Source organism: Marasmius oreades, chromosome 9, assembly GCF_018924745.1.
Source record: "Marasmius oreades isolate 03SP1 chromosome 9, whole genome shotgun sequence".
In the NCBI taxonomy this organism is placed as follows: domain Eukaryota; kingdom Fungi; phylum Basidiomycota; class Agaricomycetes; order Agaricales; family Marasmiaceae; genus Marasmius; species Marasmius oreades.
Genome location: NC_057331.1, coordinates 2,164,926 through 2,186,091, shown reverse-complemented (window position 1 = coordinate 2,186,091; position 21,166 = coordinate 2,164,926). Strand labels below are relative to the sequence as shown.

Genomic DNA, 21,166 nt, shown 5'->3' with positions numbered 1-21,166 from the left:
CTTCCCATTGATCCGAGAGTTGTACTGATACTCTGAGAGTATATGGTTTGTTGTGTTTGACAATGAAACTTCTGGCTACCTCTTGGACGAGCTTCCTTCATTACATTCCCTTCGAGGCGGGCCAGGGACTTCTGGATACGAGGAACAGCAATCGCGTTTTTCTTATTTCTTTCTTGTTCTAGATTTTTGTACACATTGCTCTTGTAATCAATAATTCGGAGATGGATTGCTGAATCTGCAAGGTGGTCCGTGTAGACACGTAAAGGGACTTCAGATGGTATCAAATTATTCACTTAACGTTACAGGAGTCAAAATAACTAACAAGAGGGAGGGGGGAACTACAGAGAATCACAAGTACGTTTGTCTTCATGTCGGTGAGCACAAACTCTCCGAATCAAGCACAAGCATCGACACAAACCTTCCTTGCACCCGCATCCACCTCCCTATACCCCTCGACAATCTGAGCGTCCAACAGCTCCCATCTCCTAAGCCTCGTCATACTCTTGGGATCCAAATCAATTATCGTAACTCTTTTAGGATCAGGCGGCGTATCTTCAACCTTCCCAACTTCATCACCACCACCCAACAAAGGTATCCTGATAATCACTGAACAGTCCTTAAACGTCGCTGAGAGGAGGTAGGCAAGGAGGTAAGATCTGAGTTCTTGTTCCGTATAACTGGACAGCTTTCCTTCCCCTTCCCCTTCCCTAGGCGGTAAAGGACCAGGTAAGAACGCATACTCTCGTCCATCGACCTCGGCAGGCTTCGTCTTTAACTGCTCGAGATAACGATCGATAAACGCCATCCACTCGTCGATCGTCGGTTCTTCCATTCCAAACCCTAGCTCTGGTAGCTCGGAAGTAACTCCGAGCCTATGTTGGTGGTAGATCTTCCAAGCTTGACCGAGTCCTTCGACGTCTAACATGTCTAGTGTCCTCTGTAAACGATTCAAAGTTTGAAAAGCAGATGTACGAGTGAGGAGGGGTATGAGTCCTTTCGTGAACGTTTCTCGGATGTCATCCTCTTCAGGTGTCTCTGCATCGTCTTTAGCAAGTAATAGTCGTTGCTAAACGTTGAGAATGACACTTTCTTTAAAACGGAGTCCAAACAAAAAGAAAAGAACAAACAAACCTGGTCCGGGCGGAGGATCTTTCCATCTACGAAGACCTTTAGGTTGTTGACTTTCCCTCCCGACTCGACCCATGCATCCCATAACGCGTATAGAGCCTTTCGTACTCGAGATTCGTCGTTGGAAAAGAGATCGAGAGGACAATATCCTAACGCTACTTCCCCTTGAGCGTGCGGATGCGCCTGCGCCTGAGCATCATCCGACGATGTTTGAGAACGAAGGAAGGAATGCATACAAAATCGACACGTCTGTGATTTTATAGGACGCGTCGATTCAGAAAGGTAGGTTGGGTTGGGGAGGAAAGACCATTTGGGCTGCAGATCATATCGTTACATAGTAAGTAAGTTCCGTCGAAAAAGAAAAAAGAGAAAAATTCCACATACCTTGATCTCCACACTAATCCCCTTTCCACCCACCAAATCCGTAGCCAACACCCCCTTCTGCTTATGCACATCCAAACCTCCAGACTTCTTCCTCCCCTCTGGCCGTTCAGAATCGTGTGCCTTCGCCATCGTCCTTAACCACCGATTGGAATGGATGTGGGGTGGACCATGGAATTCCCGAGGCGTAGTCCGTTGACTTTGACTTTGACTTTGAACGTACACCCCAGTCTGGTCATCAATAGAAACACTACGTACAGGGTCCGCACGAACGATGACGGATTGAAGTCTTGGCAGATGGACTGATGGGATTAACCTTGACATACACTGTCGTTGAAATGAGATCGTTGGGTCTTCTTCTTCCTCTTCGTCTTCTTCATCCGTGTCTGAAGAATCGGTGTCGTCTCGTACGCCGACTGGAACGTTGGGGACTTTTCGCAGTCTGAGAACCATGCCATCAAATACTGGGTCGGGAGGACCGATATAGGAGAAAACGATCGTTGCTCCGCCTTCAGAGACGTATTTCCAGTCAGTTTCTGGGCTCGTGGTCGTTATATCGGACGTCGAAGACATGGAGTTACCTGTTACACAAAAAGGGGTGGTGACAACGCTTGCACATTTATACAATGTTCGCCGCGGCATTGGCAAAAAAACTACCCAAATACCTTCAAAGTTTGATTGAATTGGGATATGTATAGTATGATAAAAATACACGACAGTGGTTCAGGTACAGCAGGAAAGATGCGTAAACGCTAGACAGTGATAAAGTACAGTTTTCTTGGCGGTATATTGGAGTGCGTATTTGCGAATGCGTGAATGAAGATAACAAGAGCTCATGCAGTGGTCTCGGTAGTACTCTCCTCATTCCCCCTCTTGTCAACAACAGACTGTGCTTGAGCAGAAATCGTGCCTTTGGTGGATTCGAGCCTGTGAAAGATCGCGCGCATGGATGTCAGTCGTCGATAGTAGGGCAAAGATCACCACTTACAACTTGTTCTCAAGTGCTTGTAATTTCTTCGCCTCATCAACGGTGACATTCTCGAGGTCAACCTTGGGAGGCGAGTGAGAGCCCGAGCGACGTTCGCTTCTATACCAAGTATTAGAAAGGCAATGAATGGTCATTCGTATACAAAACTCACGAAATCCTGGCGGCATCCTTGATAGCAGCCTGGGCCAGTATTTGGGGGTCAATATTAGCTTTGCCCTCGGGATGCTTGGCAGCGGCAGATTGAGCGTCAGCTGCGAGAGACCCAGGTGGTGGGCGATAACTGAACAGGAGACATTCAGCTGTCCCCCTCCATGAATCTTCAACAATCAGCACTCACCCCAATGCTTTGTGTTCCTCGGACATGAGTTTTCTGGCGTCAGCTGTATAAAATGATTAAGTGACACAAATTCAAGTTGTTACTAAAGCGACTCACCCTCTCCAATAACACTCAAGTCGACGCCATCGACTACCATACTCTTCCCCAAACTTACATCGGACGCATTCGAGTTTCCTCGTGTGCGTTCAATCTTGGCAGCATCTTCCAGAGCTGCCTTCTTCAAAATCTCCGCATCCAACTGGAGTTGTGGGTTTGGTGGATGAGGGTGTTTGGCAGCAGCAGCTTGAGCTTCTGAAGCGAGAGAGCCTGGTGGCGGTCGATAACCGAGTGCCTTGTGTTCGACTGACATGATTTTACGGGCTTCGGCTGTGGGAGGAGAAACCGAGTCAATGAAGACGGGTTTCTCGACGCGTCTCAGGATTTGAATATACCTTCACCGATGTTTTCGAGGTCGATAGAGCCAATGCTGCAAGGCATAAGATCAGTATCGCGCTTGTGCGTGAAGCAGGGCGCGTACATTTGGCTGGCGGCGTCCTGAACCGCGACTTCAGTCAGGATTACAGAATTCGACATGGTTGTGGTTGTGGTTGTGCAAAGGTTGATGGTGGTTGGTGATGGTTGGAAAGAAAGAAGTTGGGGGAAGGATACATGGGAGGGTTGAGGTATTTATCGGAATCAGGAAGGCGATTGACACGTCGATAGCTCCACCATTCTCATCGTCATAGACATTGCCAACAAACTGCCGATCAATAGTTAGTGGAGAAGGTGGAGTACACGGTACGTTTGATCTTGGCGTCGCACGCCACCCTCTCTTGAAGCCTCGGGGGTGTTCTTGATAATGGCTAGCAAGACGTGGTTGAGAACTACTATTAATGCTAGAATACGACGAAAAACAACGTACGAGAACGAAAGAAAAAAAACGGCTTTTGGATGTAGTGACATGTGTGACGTCAACGAGCTGAAGCATCGTCCGAGAAGTCCGAGCCTCCCACAAGTCTCTCGAGTGTCCACTTAATCTTTCAGGTTAAAATGGGTTACTTAATGAAAATGAATATTAGGAACATCACAAACTCCGGCGCAAGCCAAACTACATCGTATACATAATATATACAACATCATTGCATCGAAACCTTTGGGGTGGTTTGAATGATCCTAGAACCCCTCTAAACTCCCATCTAGAGACGCGTTCATAGAGTTCTCTTGACACAACCATCTCCATCAGATTGAATCTCGGGTTCAGCAGTGAGGAATTCCTCCTACACAAAGTTCCAAGTTAGTTCGGTGCAGAGGCAGAGGAAGAGGGCTCACCGTTCCAGCCGACGTACGCCAACGCAACCCAGTATCCGCTCGTCAACCTGCCCCAACCCCTGCGAAAATATCTCCGTCAGCACACACTGATCGCCAGCAACAGATCATTTGAAAAACGAGAAAGAACTTACGGGTTCCCTTCGACTGTCGTCGTGCCAGTCGCCGTGTAACAATCTATTTGAATCTGTGTATTGATTGGGTACTGGCCCATCGCAGTGCACTCGGTGCGGGGACAAGTCCTATAGCGCAGGCCGTCGACTTTGACATTTGCGGTGATCGATCGCTTCTCGAGGGCAGGTTCTGCAGCCCTAGCGACAGGGTTTCCAGTGTAGAAGGTTGGTTCTTGTGCCAAAACGGCGGCAGGGAGGAGAGCAGCGAGGGCAAGGGTGAAGAACTTCATTGTGGTGAAGATTGTAGCTTGTGGCTGTAAAATGCCCCGGGAACTCGATAGTGCTCCAAAGACTGAAGAGAGGGGGGAAAGAAAAGGCGGTATTTATACCATTGTACCAGTTATTTGGCGAGTGTTTGGCTATTCTGCAGCCAGACTGGTACCATTCCAGAGTCGCACCTTGGCCTAGAGCAGCCTCCGGCGAGTCACTGGTACAAAAGAGAACAAAACCTGGGCGCTCGGTACTCGTGCAACCGACTTCAACTCCATTTCGGAATCTACCCACACGATATCTGTAGGTATTGACACCGCCGCCACATCCTACAGATTGGAATAATGATGACTAGGATCGCTTCCACCATGAAGAATTAAAACTTTCTTGGCAAACGGCAGTTTAGTAATTCGTGTTTCTCGGACGCCTTGGTACATTTCATCGAGGCGGTACTGTTCAGCTGCGATGGTTTCGGAACACAAAACCTCCTACTAACGTTCAGAAATCATTGGTACTCTCACGTTCAAACGAAAGGCTTACTTGACTTCACGAGAAAGCGTTGCAGCTTTCACGAGGCCTTTCGATGAGATACAGAAGGCGTGAAAGCAGAAGCACTTCAACGCGCCAAGCAGCCCTGAAGGAGCGATTGGGAAAAGTGTAGGACTCGTGGGTACATCAGGAAAATGCAGATTTGTTAATTAACGTTAATTAACGTTAATTAACATGAATTAAGGGTATTTAATGTTAATTGAAAATTAATCGAATTAATGGTAATTAACGTTAATTCGCTAGGTTATAAATTTAATTAATAGTAATTAACAGTAATTAACAGTAATCAGTAAGTAATTACCAGGGATTAGTACGAATAATAGTACACATTAGCAAGATAATTAGTAGAAATTAGTATGAATATAATACAAATTAATACCAATTAGTATGAATATAAGATAAATTAATACCAATTACTATGGATTAGCTCAGGCTTAGGTTTCTTTCGATTCATGTAAAGCAATATGGTGCTTGATTAGCAGGCGGGTACGTTAATGACAAAAAAGAAAAATCTATATAGCCCCGTTTTTTACAGGCCAGAGCATCCTTCAAACATCAGCCAATTGATCAGCCCCCGGGTCCTCATCCAGCTCCTCATCCAGCTCCTCATCCAGCTCATCCAGCTCATCCAGCTCCGTGTTTCCTGTAGCGTTCGGCATCCATTGGCTGTGTACTACATTGTCTTTGTCTTCATTAGCCTCTTCATCCGAGTCACGATCGTTGAAATCGTATGTCTTTTCGACAACGCCGATGTCAGGAATACCACTGAGCAGACATAGTCAGTAACAAGTAGAGAACGACGGCAGGAGATGTCACCAAGCAAAACCATATAGTTCCCGCATGATCTTGTGGAAAAACTCGCCATCCTTCCCATCTTTCATATCTGTCAACATGACTACTTTCTTCTGGTATTCCTCCCTGGCGAGTTCCTCGCTAAAGGGTGCCTTGACTTTGCCCGACGTTAATGTATCCTTGAGTGCACAATGGATCTACGAAAACTCAGCAAAAGAAAATGTCGAGTTACGACCCGACGTACCGCTGCGGCCGAAGTCGCTAGAAGAGGGATAGATACTTCGCCACCGAGCACCTGGAACTGCTTCTCGAACAACCGGAGGATAGAACCGGAACCTCCACGAGAAAGCCATAGGCGGCAATGGTTCAACACTGCATCATGAAGGAACGGCTTGCTCTTGAGTGGGCGACGGCTGTAAGACTTGAGCATTATATACAATAGTCAGATTCCAACCAGTGCAACCACAGAAAAAGACCCACCTTTTTCCCAGATGTACCCGCGTTTTCCGTCTTGGAAGGATATATGTAGAGGTCATTTCTGGTCTCCGCGTAGGCAATATCAAGGCGATTCGAACCACGCAGTTTGTAGTCTGTTTCGACAATGCCGGACGCGACTGTCTTGCTGCTGGATCGGAACTGAAAGAATCGCGTCATTGGCTGCGGGAAAGTGACCAACCAGTTAACACTATTGAAACAGGCGTAAAGAAGGGAAAATTCACCAGCTTGGAAAGAAGACGAAGGAAAACGGGATCAGTGTCGAATCGTTTGAATATTTCACGGGCTTCTTCGGTAGTCCGTGCATCAAGGGATTTTCGTCGTCCGAAATTGCGCGCGCTGGTAAGCATCATGTTCTTCATGAACTCGGTGGGAGTTGCATATTTCGGAAACATATTGGTGAATGCAGCATACTCCATTACAGTGGTAATGGTTAGTTTTAGAATCCTTCTGAGTGTTTGCGGCTGATTCTTCAAAAGGCACACGCCACCGGCAGAGATGACAGCTGTCGCTGCTTCGCTCCATACTACTGGCTTGCTTTCAGTGACGCCCCGAGATATACCCTTGATCTCCGGGCGCTTGGAGGGGTTAGACCGCTATAACGCATTGAGAGTTTGGGTTAACTTACCTCTTTAACGTGTTCTTGAACGCGCTTCGACTGCACGGACATAGGGCCGTTAGTAAGATAAGAGAGTTGGATATCATGTAGGAACATACTTTGGCGTCAATCGTTGTGGGAGGGGTGGATGCCGAGACCTTACGAACAAGGGTTCTAGTAGAAATAGCCTTCTTGTGGGTTTTTTCAGGTGCTGGTTGACTCTCGCTGTCCGCTGAAGATATGTCAGATGCCGGTGGAGGGGACGAGTGTACGACAGCTGCACGCTCGACCCCGAGTTCGACGTCCGAGTCGAAAAGGTTGCCAGACAAATCATCGATGGTCGGGAGAACTGTTGTGGACAGCTTGATAATCTTGGCCTGCTAAAACGAGTATCAGGCAGCACGTTATGCACGAGACAAGACTCACCTCATATCTGTACTGTTTAGCTGTAAGAGGTGTGTCATCCTCATCATCGCTGAGCTCATCCTCTTCCTCCGACAGCGAACTGTCACCCTTTGCCACGCCTATATCATGTTCGAGCTCCTCAGATGAAGATTCTTTATCAAGTTTCGGGGGTCGCCCTGTGCAAAGGTGAGTACATTGAACTAATATAAGCCACATGCGTACCATGTATATGCGACTGAGTTACCCGTCCCACTTTTCTGCTGTTGGACGGTTTCTCACTGGAACGTATGGCGTCGGGGACCTTCTCCTGTACCATATTTGATGCGTTGTTGGGACGGCCCGTCTTAACATTCGCCTGCGTGACACTCGAACCAGACTTGGGTGGCTTAGAGGGTTTAGCTTTACTATTCTTCACAGCTGGAGAATAGTAGAACATCAGATACACAGTCACCGGTGCTACGCAGAAACAGTCTGGCCTAGTTGTTCCAACACCTCCATCGTTATGTCTTCATCTGAGTCATCGAAACCAGGCGGTCGTGGGACATTGCCGTCTATATACATGTGAGCTACTTTACAGACAAGAAAAATGTTAACGACACCTTTTGTTGCTTTGAGTCGCTTCGCCTCCGCTTCTTGAATGGCACTGGATAGGGCGCGTTCACGTTTGCGACTTTCAAACGCAGCAGTCGCACCCGGACCCTTATTACGAACTGCTGTCATCCACACTGTAGAACTAATGAGCATTCAGTACATGGGTGAAAACCAAACGACGTACCACCATCCTCTTGAGCCTTGCTTTTGCTCTGACGAACAGGCAGAGCTCGCGTAGGTGCAGAGGTTTCAGCGTCACTTTCGGTGTTGGGAATAACCATGTTCTTGCGACCTCTACGAGCACGGGGGGGGGGCAACTTCTACGTCGCGGCTGTCGTCATTTTGTTCGGTTTGTTCTACGTCGACATCCATATCTTCACGACTGGCGTCATCTGCAACCAGAACTGTTAGCAGTAAAATGATCAGTGAGGTAAAAAGCTACCTGGAACGGGTGCTTTTTTTTTCTTAGTCTTGTCATTCTTCTTGTTACTTTTTTTGGAGTTTCCTTCAAAATCAGGAGGTGTAAGAATGCGGGACACGGTGAGGGAGGACATAACTTACCCTTGGGCATGTTGCTGGGGCAAAAGCAAGAGAAAGCAACGATGTGTGGTCCGGGGGTACCTACAACGGAGGACCACATTGCTGACTTGTTTGATTCCTCGTCAATAAACGTCGTTTTGGCGAGCCTGAGTGTGAAGTAATGCAAGGATAAAAGACTATCGGTGGAAGTAGGCGATTTGCACACAGGCAATCCAGGGTCAGGACATACACGGGTATATATCTGCATCCTACAGCTAGGAATGTAGATATACAAGTATCGGCAGAAAGTACTGTAGATATCGTCGACGGTTACCCAGATCGCAGGGAAGTAAGCGATTTCTGAGGTAACTTCACCCTACAGCTAGGAATGAAGGTACAATAAAGGACACTTTCAAATGTTGGCAGTCTCAGTAGGGGGTTAAAAACAATAGGATTCCTAAGTAATGACCGCTAGATGGTTGCTGCCCAAACCATACACCGACAGCTGGCATATGGAAGTGGGACATGTCGTGGTACAGAAGAGAGTTAAAAATTGTCACACTATCACACTCGTCACATATAGCGGGGGTCACTCGTTGTATTAAAAAATGATATCAAACAAGCTGATACTACCAAAATACATGGGGGGGGTTCCTACTAGCTACATAGTGTCCAAAAAATACAAGAAACTAAACAAGAAATACAACATTTGAGTTGTTGACTACAAAATTCTCAAATACCCGCAAATGTCTGTAAGAAATGGCTAGCCAGCTGCCGGTTCTTTTCCTGGATCTTCGGAATAGAGTAAGTGAAAGATACAGCTTTTCTCCACCTAGTCGCGTTCATAAGGTACCCCCGCCACTTGAACATTCGCGGAGTCGATTCAGATACCACTTTTCGCAATCTTTCGACCAAAAATCGAGGTTGAGGCCGCCGGCCATGAAAGGAGCAGGGCGAGGCCACCAAGACATGTGCGATGCTTCAGCTGCGTTCGTATTTACCTGATCTAGTAGGGCTGTCAAAATCTAACAGTAAATTTTTAACTGCTACACACTTACCTCTCTCCACCATATAAACTCCGCAGAGCAGGTCTACTTCCACAGGCGTGAGGAAATCGTCCCAGTATCCCGCTCCCTCATGCTCCCAGAAGCATCGTCCTTGCCTTTGAAGCCGTTCGGGGTCACCGCCAAAAATTACGTTCTCTTCTGACACTGTCGTCGTCGCCATCCTCGACAGCAAACCACCCGCTAGCACCGCAGCGCGCCCCCTGGCTGATCGTAAGAACTGATCACGTTCTGTTTCATACGCCCTCCAGTCATGAATATCCGGTGTGTAACCAGCACGCCGGAAGCCAAGGAAACAAAGAGTTGACGCATGAGCGGCTTCTCGCCACAGAGCCGCCGCTTGAGGGGGTGGGTCGCCACGGACGAGAATGTGGAACCGGATACCGTGTCTTATTAGCTGAGAGGCAACAATGTGGAGATCAGGGCCCCAAGCACAGCGTACAATGTGCAGAACCGATACGGGGCACTTTATAAGTAGCACCATTTTTGGGGCGAGAAGATCGGATTTCTTGCGGACCAGGTGCCAGACCTCGTTGTCGACAGTAACTTTGATGACGAGTATCTCCCAGTTCAATGCATCTGATATGTACGATGAAGGGTCGGAGAGATCGTGGCTCGGAAGAGAGAGGGGGGATGTGTGGGTTAGCGATAGGATGTGGAAGAATTGACGCAGTTTGTCCATGGTTTCTGAAGGTGGGTCAGGTTCAGAGAACATGGCATTATTAGGGTTGTTCCGCCAGCGCCCATTCCCCAACAGATTTCGGGTGGTGTCAAGGTCGATGAGGTCGACGCCTTCCCTCTCCCATTCACAGTCACTGAATCCGTAACGCTCAAAAGCGACCTCTTCCATCCTGATGGGTACGAAGTCGGCCGTGACTTCATCTTCTGCTTCTGGATAGCCCCCAATTGCTTTGAGAGCTTCCCCTGAAGTGGTCTCTGTGTCTGTGATGATGGGTGGGCCATCTGCGATCTCCCCATCCTCATCCTCTTCTTGCTCATTACCTCCCTCCACCTGTTCTGGATCAACTCCAACGTCCGTATCCTGGGGTGCATCTTCCTCCCAGTCGTCGTCCGAGTCGGGATCAAATTCACCGAATTCACTACAGAGATCCCAGGTGTTGGAGAAACCGTCGTACCTCTTTTGCGCATCCGAAAGACGTTCCCACTCACTCTCTACTTGCCCTCGAGTGAGACACGTCCTGACTCGGAAACCGCTCCGATTATCCCAATACCAACACACTGCCCCTTTCCGACCCGGTGCGTGGTATTTGCTAGCCTCTCGTTCTCGATTCTCACGAGACCGCCTCTGTACAGGTGTTTCTAACGCCAGTCGCTCCTGATTTCTCCCGTCCCGGCGAGCAAAGAATTCCTGCCAAGTCTGGCCAGGACGCTGACCAGAGTTCTTCTCAACAATGGGCGAATCGGAATTGGGAACATTGAAGTAACTCTGATAAGGAGCATACTGTTGTCGAGGATGAGATGAGGAGGCCACAGGCACTACAGAGAGGGAATCTTCAGGGTTGGGATGCGGGTTATCGTAGACGCGCGCGAACAGTTTCCAGAACTCTTCATTGGTAGGGAACACATCTGCCAAACTCTCAAATATGTGGCGGTAAACCGTCCATGCACCATCTTTCAAAATAGTCGTTCCAGTCTCATTGTACTGCCCCTTGGTAACGGTGCCTAAGTCCTTCAACTCTCCCCAGTGAACACACACCGGCACGTTCAGCTGGCGGTAAAACGACAGCAACAATGGTGTGGTGCGGTGAGTAGCATCGATTATACCACCTGTACGCAGAACGTCCTTGTCATTGGCGTACGATCTCTCAAATGCCCCAAACCATTCAGGATGTATACCGTTTTTGGTTTGTAAGCGTTCTCGCCAAGTGTAGTCGAGATGCAACCTTTCTTTACGCCTCAACCACAGCAGACTGAGTGTTCCTGCTGCAATCAATGGTAGGAAGGCATCCCTAGAACACTGGGCAGCCTGCTGGAGTGCAGCAATCGATTCATAACCATGCTGGTACCCATACGATGCTGGGTATGACCACAGAGAGATTGTCGGGTCCATCAAGGACGTATCGGGCTTTCCCTCCTCCAGCATAGCGAGGACCAGTTTTCGAAGGTGTTTCTCCAGCTGGTCCCATGCAATCGTAACATCTCTAGCTAGAAAATACTTACGTCCGCCAGCGGCCTGACGAACATAAGGGAAACATTCGTTTTTGTGGTCAAGGCAGCTAAAAAGCGAGCCTTTGAACACATTCCACTGAGGTACAAGAGGTAAGAACGGATGGGCATGATGTATCCAGTTGAACTCCTTGAGGTGTACCAAGGAGCGATGCGCCGTATCGGAGAAATGAAGGGCGTTGTACGCTGGTACGTGAGAAGGGTTGGTTTTCGCAAAGCGGCTTATGACAGTGAACATTCTTCCATTCGCGACAAAGTGTGTGTGCTTGCCGTAGACGCGTGCTGTTGGCTCATGCAGAGAAACATTGGATTGGGTAGAATTCTAAGCAAATTACGCGTCAGATTCATAAATATCGATGCAAAACGATGCTAGCGTGATTTTATACGTACGAAGTTGGTATATCTCATCATCTTGAGTGCGCAAGATAGCCTGCAGTGACAGATGTTCGCAAGTTGATCAGGTAACGCTAATCCTCACACCCACAGCTAGGTGAAGAATACGGTTGAAAAGAAGAATGGAAAAAAATTGGAATTTTGAGAGACGTAGAGTGGTGGTGGTAGATGGCAGACTAGAACTTTGAGAGACGGAGTGGTGGTAGAGGACAGACCAACGATAAGACATGTGACCTTTGACGCGTCGCCCATATAAGGCAGTGCCGGCCTCGCCACTTTTCTATACAGTATGCCTCCAACCCAGGGAACTCTGTATACCGTACTCCGCAGAGCGACGGATACACATATCGACATAAAAGTCTGCCCCCCCTAATTGCACCACTCGCGACGGAGACCCTCAGCCACTCATAACGATGGGGATAGACGCAGCCCGTTTCGACCAGCCCTTCGTAAGTGATAACCGATTGCGACGTACGATGTACATGATACTACTTTCTATCTAGATCGTCAGACTGTTGCTACCGTCGATGCAGACCCCACCCCTAACAGAGAACACTCCTGCCGACTTCGAGAGCATCACTGAGCCTGACAGTGATCCCATCATTGGTTTCGAGGGCGTTATCGAGCCTGACAGTGATCCCATCGTTGACTCTGACAATGAGGGCAACTGGATGGTACACATGGACGCGGTCGGTGAACATGTCATGGAAGAAACCCCTATGTATTCGCCTCTTGAGGATGGCATCCCGCTCACCCAAGTTACGGAAAGCCAAATTGCGGCCCTCGATGTCCCAGACGAGTCGTACGAATTCCCAACCCCTATGTGTTCGCCTCTTGAGGATGGCATCCCGCTCACCCAAGTTACGGAAAGCCAAATTGCGGCCCTCGATGTCCCAGATGAGTCGTACGAATTTCCAACCCCTTGGAATTTCCTGCACACTCCTTCAGGCCAGCACGGGGCACATAACGGTACGTGAATGATGCAAACTTGGCGTAACCCTGACTGACACGTTTCCAGAACCTTCAACTCCGAACAAGCGACATTCGTTTGGATCTCAACAGCCACGGACGCCTACAAAACGTAAAACATACGACACTCGGCAGTTTGGAGGTGTGAATGACCCACAAGATTACGAATGCGACCCGATGTCGATGTATCGTACTGGTGGGATGTTCTAGTGGAGGGAGGTGTATTGTGTAGACAGACTGGTATGTTCCGTAGATCAATTCGACAGTTCATATATAGGCAGCTACTTGGCGAGTCCCTTTCTCGTTGTGATATACCCTAGACAAAACTTCATGAAATAATACGTCCCCTAACCCGTTCCTGAGCGATTATACGTTGATCAGCAGTTCATAGTGTTGGTGAATGTCACTAATACGTAGCCATGAATATAACGTTATATTGACGATGTCAATAAGGAGACACACCTTATCAATTCACTCACTCTAACCCCCCACACCCAATTTTCATCATTGGCATCCTCCCATCGCGCAAAAATGGGTCCACGCCAAGGACGACGCTCGTATGCATAAGCCGGTATCGTTAACACCTGATACGGTGCTTCCCTCTCTGCAAATTCTCGCAGAAATCGTTCGATGTAAGGATTTGGCGGGAAGGGATTGTTCGGTTCTTGACGGAAGAAAAAGAGGTTGTATCCTACTCGCTGATTTTCATCATCGTTCGGAGCTGTCATTTCGGCGAGCACAAGACTTGCTTCCGGATTGGAGCTACACATGTAGCTATGTGGAAAGCCTCGGTGTACGATCGGAACAGGTACTGAGAATAGAACCCCATCACTGGAGATGAAGATTGCAGGCGATGTGGGCTATGGCACGATGGTAATGATTAGTACTTGTTCTTAGGACTGCGCACAATCGAACTTACTACGTCGTTTGAATCCCAATAAGCTATCTGCTGGTCGACCTCGTCGGACAGAGGAGGACTATCAGGTACGGGCATATTGGGGCGATTGGATAGTGTGTTGGGATCTGAAAGGTAGTTGTAGCGGCTGGTACTGTCCCGGGTACTCAAGATCTTCACAATCACTGATTTGCCGAACCTGAAAGTCGAGTAGCGTAAGGAGAATAATAATCACAGAGGAGTAAGCGATTGGAAACTGGCCATCCAGGGACAGCAAGGCGTAGAGTCAACTGCGATCGTCGTCTATCTCCATCCTACAGCTAGGTATGCAGATAGAACGCTCCCATGAAACTCCATCCTACAGCTAGGAATGCAGTTAGAACGCTCCCATGACCCCCCCATCCTACAGCTAGGAAGGGAGGGTTGGAGGTTTGTTATCGATGATGGTGGTGGGAGGAGAACAGGTGTGACGATTGCGACACATTGTGACTGTGAGTTACTAAGTGACAGTGAGTTACAACGTGACAGTGAGTTACAACGTGACTTACTACTATTTGACTTAACTCACTCCCACCACGATGTTGAACACCTTCCTCCCTACATCTGCTGTTAGGAGGTCGGTTGTTAGGGTATCTTCCTCTGTCTGTGGAGGGAGGCGCCTAGACGTCAGCTGGCTTCATATCCAAACACTGGCCTTCACATAAAGACCTGTCCAAATGCCCGACTTTTGCGATGGTTGTGGCGGGAATTCACCTCTGCTGGGCTACACCACCACTTCAATCAAACGACGAACTCCGAGTGCATCCGCTATGCAAATTCTCTGAGTGGATTTCCCGCCCCCCCACCTTTTTCCGACGACATCGAACCCCCCGCAGATATAGAAATACACGACTTCGAAGACTTTCGTTATTTGGACTTCGACAGTGACCCAGCAACATTTGATGGCGACTTCTTCGGAAACGAATACACTATGCATGACTTAGGACAAGTAACTGAACCTTTGACCGGCGAGGACGCTCACGACGAAGACAATACTTATTGGCATGCACACAATTATGACAACGATAATAGCAGTGACATCGAAGATGGAGAAGGAGAAGATGGTCTGGAAGACTTTGATGAGGATGAAGTTAACGCAATGTATGAGCACGATTGGGAACCAAACCGAGAGGGAGAGAGCGACGAAGAGGTTGAGGTTGTGAATGTCGAGGAACGGCTTCCTGGCACACACTTTGAAGGAACACCGATCCCTGAAACAACGCAACGATTCAAGATTGAAGATCGACTACGCCATCCACCATTCGTAGTTCAATTTCCGGGCCCTGCTGGACGCCCTTTGGCCGATAGAAACAGTGAGAACGCAGACATTCGTTATAGGCGCGAACTGGGTCCAGGATCCTCATTCTGGCAACCGTTCGTCTCACAAATTGACTGGGAGGTCGGGAGGTGGGCGAAGCTACGTGGGCCTAGTTCCAATGCTTTCAACGAATTATTGAAAATCCCTGGGGTACGATCATTTATCTACTACTAATAATGCTGTTTTATTGATACTTCTGTGTAGGTTGTAGATGCTCTTGGACTATCGTTTAAGACAACCCAAGAACTGAATAAAATCATTGATTCTCACCTACCTGGCCGCCCTCCCTTCAAACGCGAAGAGGTTGTCGTTGCTGGCGAGGCGTACGAATTTTATTACCGCGACATCTTAGAATGCATCCAAGCACTGTGGAGGGACCCTGATCTGAGCCAGTATCTTATTGTATGCCCCGAACGTCACTATACAGACAGTACATGCCAGACAAGATTATACCATAGTATGCATACAGGTCGGTGGTGGTGGGCTACGCAGGTGAGTTCTTGAATATATCTACCTGTATCTCAAGTATAAAGACTTACATTTGTTCTGTGTAGAAGGAGGTTGAGAAAACCCATCCAGGCGCTACGATTATTCCCCTCATCATATCCTCCGACAAAACCCAACTCACCGTCTTTGGGAATAAGACAGCCTATCCCGTTTACATGAGCATCGGAAACATACCAAAGGAAATCCGACGTAAACCTTCTCGCGGGCATATGTTCTTCTTGCCTATCTCCCTACCTCCAAGCTCAGCCATATCAGCAACAAGTCGGCTCGTCGTCGCGCTCTGGCTAATCTTTTCCATACCTGTATGGGTCATATCCTATCCCCTTTAAAAGATGCTGGCCTCGACGGTATAGAAGTAACGGATGGGATGGGTGTATGTCGGCGGGGTCACCCTATTCTAGCAGTCTACGTCGCCGATTATCCAGAGCAAACTCTGGCCACGATAGCCAAAAGCAACCGCTGTCCTGCACTCTGCCCAACGGAACCCGAACAGCTGGGTGAAGACGGCATGGATGGGCCTTTCCTAGGACTTCAAGATGCTCTCAATGTCCTCGAAACCATTGCTGACGGCCCGACCGAGTTCCATAAACAATGTAAAGCACATGGCATGAAGCCTATTGCGGAACCGTTCTGGAAAGAGTTACCCTATACCAACATCTTCCAGTCAATCACTCCAGATATCCTCCACCAACTCTATCAAGGACTCATCAAGCATCTGGTCGCTTGGTTGATAAAGATTGTCGGCGCTGCAGAGATAGATGCTCGATGTCGACGGTTTCCCCCCAATCACAACATACGGCTTTTCATGCGAGGGATCTCTGGTCTTTCTCGCGTCACTGGAACAGAGCACCAGATGATCGGCCGACTACTTTTAGGCCTTATTATCGATGTTCGACTTCCTGGTGCCTCTTCTTCGTCTCGCCTATGTGGGGCTGTTCGGGGCATGTTAGATTTCGTCTACCTTGCCCAGTACCCTCTTCATACTACCGACTCGCTCAAACTTCTCAAACAGGCCCTTTCCCGTTTCCACATCAATAAGGACATCTTCGTTGAGCTCGGAGTATCCACCAGCTTCAAGATCCCCAAGCTGCATGGATGCCAGCACTATGACGTCCATATCCAGAATTTCGGTACTGCAGACAATTACAACACCGAATATACGGAGCGACTACACATCGACCTCGCCAAAAATGCCTACCGTGCAACTAACCATCGTGACGAACTCCCTCAGATGGTGCTTTGGTTGGACCGACGCGAAAAACTGCACCGCCATATCAAGTACATCCAACACAAGTTGTTGGGCACCACAAACCCCCCCTATTTTATACGATATAACACCTGGAGTGACTTTCGAACGCACTCTGAAGATGACGCGACATCCTACCAGAAAGGCTGTTAGCTTCGAGGTGCTTGCAACTGCCTATGGTGCCATCCACTTCAAGGAGGCATTGGCACGTTATGTTACTAGCATTCGTGCTCCCACCCTCTCGACACGAGTCCTCATTCGGGAGTCTCAAAATCTATACATCCCTTTTGCACGTGTTCCTGTTTGGCACCGCGTCAAGTGGACAACCCCTGACATATACAATACAAAGACACACGGTTCTGTTGTGGTAGACAGCGCCCACGTCAACCCTTCCCGTAAGAATAAGCGTGGACACATCGTTCCTGGTCGTTTCGATACTGTTTTGGTTAATGTCAAAGATGGGCAGGCGCTCGGAGTTAAAGGTTTGTTCACTTGGTTCTACCTTCATCCAAGTTTCGTGGACTGACTCATTATACAGGGTATCGGGTGGGCCGCGTTCGCGTACTGTTTTCACTTTCAGAGAGCCAGAAGGACATGCTCTTCCAGGCGGACGAGCAGGAATATGTAGCAGACCACCTTGCTTACGTTGAATGGTTTACTACGTTCCCTCGCAGACCTGAAATGGCTCATGGCCTCTACAAAATAACCCCTTCGGCTGATGCAGACAGCGGTTACCGAGATGCTAGCATTGTTCCGGTCTGGTCGTTCAGACGAAGTGTTCACTTATATCCTAAGTTCGGTCCTGTCGTACCTTCTGAATGGACTTCTAGCACTGTTTTAGATCAGTGTTCTTGTTTCTTTGTAAATGCATTCAGTGATAGAAATTCCTACTACACTGTGTTCTAATATGATTAAACCCTTTCCCCTTCATTTGTGTGATAACTTATGCAGAAACTCAACTACCAATTAGTGCGAATTATCACCAATTATCAATTAACATCAATTAAAATTCATTAGTATCAATTAACATCCAATTACTGTTAATTACTGTTAATTACTGTTAATTAACAAAGGAGGTTTTTTCTGATGTACTTGAAGCTCGTAGGCTTCCAAGACCTAAAACCATAATTGGCTCGAGTCCTTCAATATCAGTGATATAATCGTATCAGCTGGCGACATCGTATGAATATGAAATCATAGGTTCAAGACAGAGATACACACCTGAAGTACTACACATCAACAAGAAACCCCGCAGGATATCGATGCCTCCAGTCAGTCTCACTAACATTCGAACTAAAGGCGCTTCTCTGGAGTTTACTCGACCTGTGTAGATTTGATTGAAAGGATCAGCGTTAGCATGTTCCAAAAGCTGGCGATTCTGTCGTCCCTTGATGAGGCTTTCAAATCAGGAATAGCCTTATCTCGCGAGGAAGGAAATAGGGGAGAATTCGTCAAGAGCTGGGCGCTGCCCGTAGTAAAACACGACACCACGAACATTTCATGCATGGTCATGTCTCGCGTAGTGGATTGTCCGCAACATAGGCTCGCCCATTACGTGTCAAACGTCTGACACGAGGTCAGAGATAACACCTAGAGTCAAACCTTGACCTCAATAAACCTCGACGCCACGAATGAAAAGAACAATCACCTGTAACACCTGCCATTGTTATAACATCACTCTACCCACTATTGAACATCTTACCGCACCCTACAAATACAACGCCACCACAGAACAGAAAGCTGTATGGGCGCTACCAGGATTTTCGTCGCGATCAACTAATATTGAACATCTTACCGTGGCACCCTACAAATACAATGCCGCCACAGAATAAAATGCTGTATGAGCACTACCAGGATTGTCGTCGCGATCAACTAGTGCATCTCTGGCAAGCAATGGACACAAGACACTGTCCTGGTGTGTTTCGAACGGGATTTATCGCCCACCCTGAGTCTTACCAGACTCAATATTTGATATTCGTCTATAACGTTAAACGTCCGGCCCTTGAAAGAAACGCGAGCTTTCCATATCCACAACTGATTTGCGAAGCTGGTATTGAGGGCAACAGCGACGCACTGATCTGGGTTTCCTCGCCTTGCCTCCAAACCATTACGATGAGTTGTTCCAGGGATGGTGCAGCACATGCCAATAAATTGCCAATCTTAGTCGTCGCGAGGCCTTTCACATCGAAGTGGTGGTGAGCTGAAGTTCTGTACGGCAAGGAGTAAGTACTATGAAGAGATTCAACCTAAACAACCACGCGACTGGAGAAACTCTCCCACGCCATCTGCAGTGCGCGCCAAGTGCACGCAACACCCATCCTCGTTCAAAAGTACCGATAGCCCCGCCCGTCACTCTCGAATGAAGTGAAACGAAACTTTAACGGGATGGAACATCAGGAATGTTTATGACACAGCAGAACCAAACAAAAAGGACCGGAACTGTCGAATTCGAGTGAAAAAATATAGATGAGCTCGGCGGCAAAGTTGGAATGTCCATCATAAATTGACCAGGCCAAGTCCCGTGCTTTCGGGCTCAGAACCACTTAAACCTTGCCACCAACTTGCTACGTTGAACGGGTTAATCAGAATGAATTGATCTTCGAGTTAGAGGTCACAAGTTTAAGGTGCAAGCCAGAGTATATAGTATCATTGTATCGAAACCTCTGGGGGTGGCTTGAACGATCCCACAGCATCACGCCCTCCTGGACTCCAGTAGATGGGCGTTCGTTCTCCTGACACCCACCATCCCCATCAGATCGAATCTCGAAATCAGCAGTGAGGAAGTGATCCTACACGGGAAGAGATACCAACTTAGTTCAATGCAGAGGCGGAAAAGGAACAGGACTTACCACTCCAGCTGACGTATGTGCCAGACGCCAACGCAACCCAGTATCCGTTGGTCAACTTGGCCCAACCCCTGTGAAAAGATCTCCGTAAGCACACTCGTCGCCAGTACGGAGGAACTCCCCCATCATCTGAAAATCGAGAAAGAACTCACGCGTCCCCGTTGACTACCGTTGTATCAGTCCTCGTATAACAAACCAGTTGAACTCGTGTATTGATTGCGTACTGGCCGATCGCAGTGCAGCTGGTGCGGGGACAAGTCCTATAGCGCAGCCCGTCAGTTCTGACGACTCCGCTATTTGTTCGCTTCTCGAGGGCAGGTTCTGTATCGGTCGCAGAACTCTTTCCGAGGTAGAAGGTTGGTTCTTGAGCCAAGGCGGCGACGGGGAGGAGGGCAGCGAGGGCAAGGGTGAAGAACTTCATTGTGGTGAAGAGTGTAGCTGATGGTAAGATGCCCTGGGAACTCGATAGCGCTCCGAAGACTGAAGAGAGAAGGAAAAGAAAAGGTGATACTTATACACCATCTATTTTGCGAGTGTTTGGCTACTCTGCAGTCAGCCTGGTACCATCCTGGGCGCTCGGTACTTGTGCAATCGACTTCAACTTCATTGATTCTACCCACCGATACCGATATCTTTCTGTATTGACACTCACAGCCTGCAGGTTGGAATAATGAGTAGGATAGGGTTCTGCGCCACCTTTTCCGGCAAGGCGACAATTTGGTACATTTTATCCTTCTCGGACACCTCGACAGATCTCATTGAGGTGATACGGCGGCACGGCCTACCTGCGACGGTTTCGGAACACAAAACTTCCCAGTAGTTCAGATCTACTAACGTTCAGAATTCATTGGCACACCCATGACGGTTTATAAAACAATCGAATGGCTTACTTGGAATCTGAGAAAGCACCTATGGATAGGCATCCATTATTACTAGCCTGGCTAGCCGATCTGTACTAGGTCGCAAAGAAGATAATCGTGCTGTGCGACGAGTAGACAGTCTGGTACTCGGGGCGGGGCGTAGCTTTGCAGCTTTCAAGAGGCCTTTCGATCAGATACAGAAGTCGTGAAAGCGGAAACACCTCAACGCGCCAAGCGGCCCGTAGAAGCGATTGGGAAAAGCCCCGGGAATCGTGGGTACTTGAAGCTTGAAGTCGTAAGACCGAAACCTCTGTGGTTGGCTCGAGTCATTCAATATTCAGTAGTATCAGTGGGCTACATCGCATGAGTTC

General features: G+C 48.3%; 4 protein-coding genes across 4 annotated transcripts; all 4 read right to left on the bottom strand.

The window, feature by feature from the left end:
• Nucleotides 1-259: 259 nt before the first annotated feature.
• On the bottom strand, nt 260-2,125 carry E1B28_013593 (uncharacterized protein). Its single transcript, XM_043158761.1, has 3 exons — nt 1,513-2,125; nt 1,132-1,443; nt 260-1,066 (listed from the first exon to the last, which is right to left on the bottom strand). Exons 1-3 carry the CDS (start codon nt 2,080-2,082, stop codon nt 395-397), a joined length of 1,554 nt encoding a protein of 517 aa, XP_043004116.1. The 5' UTR covers nt 2,083-2,125; the 3' UTR covers nt 260-394.
• A 217-nt stretch (nt 2,126-2,342) lies between these two features.
• E1B28_013592 (uncharacterized protein) lies at nt 2,343-3,407 on the bottom strand (the record flags this gene model as incomplete). Its single annotated transcript, XM_043158760.1, has 7 exons — nt 2,343-2,436; nt 2,498-2,596; nt 2,649-2,777; nt 2,835-2,877; nt 2,931-3,200; nt 3,266-3,300; nt 3,352-3,407. 7 exons carry the CDS (start codon nt 3,405-3,407, stop codon nt 2,343-2,345), a joined length of 726 nt encoding a protein of 241 aa, XP_043004115.1.
• A 700-nt stretch (nt 3,408-4,107) lies between these two features.
• Nucleotides 4,108-4,542, bottom strand: E1B28_013591 (uncharacterized protein; the record flags this gene model as incomplete). The annotated part of the gene is made up of 2 exons (XM_043158759.1): nt 4,108-4,201; nt 4,274-4,542. The coding sequence occupies 2 exons, from the start codon at nt 4,540-4,542 to the stop codon at nt 4,108-4,110; spliced, it is 363 nt and encodes a 120-aa protein (XP_043004114.1).
• Nucleotides 4,543-19,858: 15,316 nt separating this feature from the next.
• Nucleotides 19,859-20,356, bottom strand: E1B28_013590 (uncharacterized protein; the record flags this gene model as incomplete). Its single annotated transcript, XM_043158758.1, has 3 exons — nt 19,859-19,878; nt 19,939-20,006; nt 20,088-20,356. 3 exons carry the CDS (start codon nt 20,354-20,356, stop codon nt 19,859-19,861), a joined length of 357 nt encoding a protein of 118 aa, XP_043004113.1.
• Nucleotides 20,357-21,166: the final 810 nt, after the last annotated feature.

What these genes read in the sequence shown, in the direction of transcription:
- E1B28_013593 (XM_043158761.1), bottom strand. Translation starts at nt 2,082, where the DNA reads ATGTCTTCGACGTCCGATATAACGACCACGAGCCCAGAAACTGACTGG. An exon ending in GGATTAGTGTGGAGATCAAG is followed by an intron (nt 1,444 to 1,512) that starts GTATGTGGAATT and finishes TATGATCTGCAG; the next exon opens with CCCAAATGGTCTTTCCTCCC. An exon ending in AGATCCTCCGCCCGGACCAG is followed by an intron (nt 1,067 to 1,131) that starts GTTTGTTTGTTC and finishes CTCAACGTTTAG; the next exon opens with CAACGACTATTACTTGCTAA.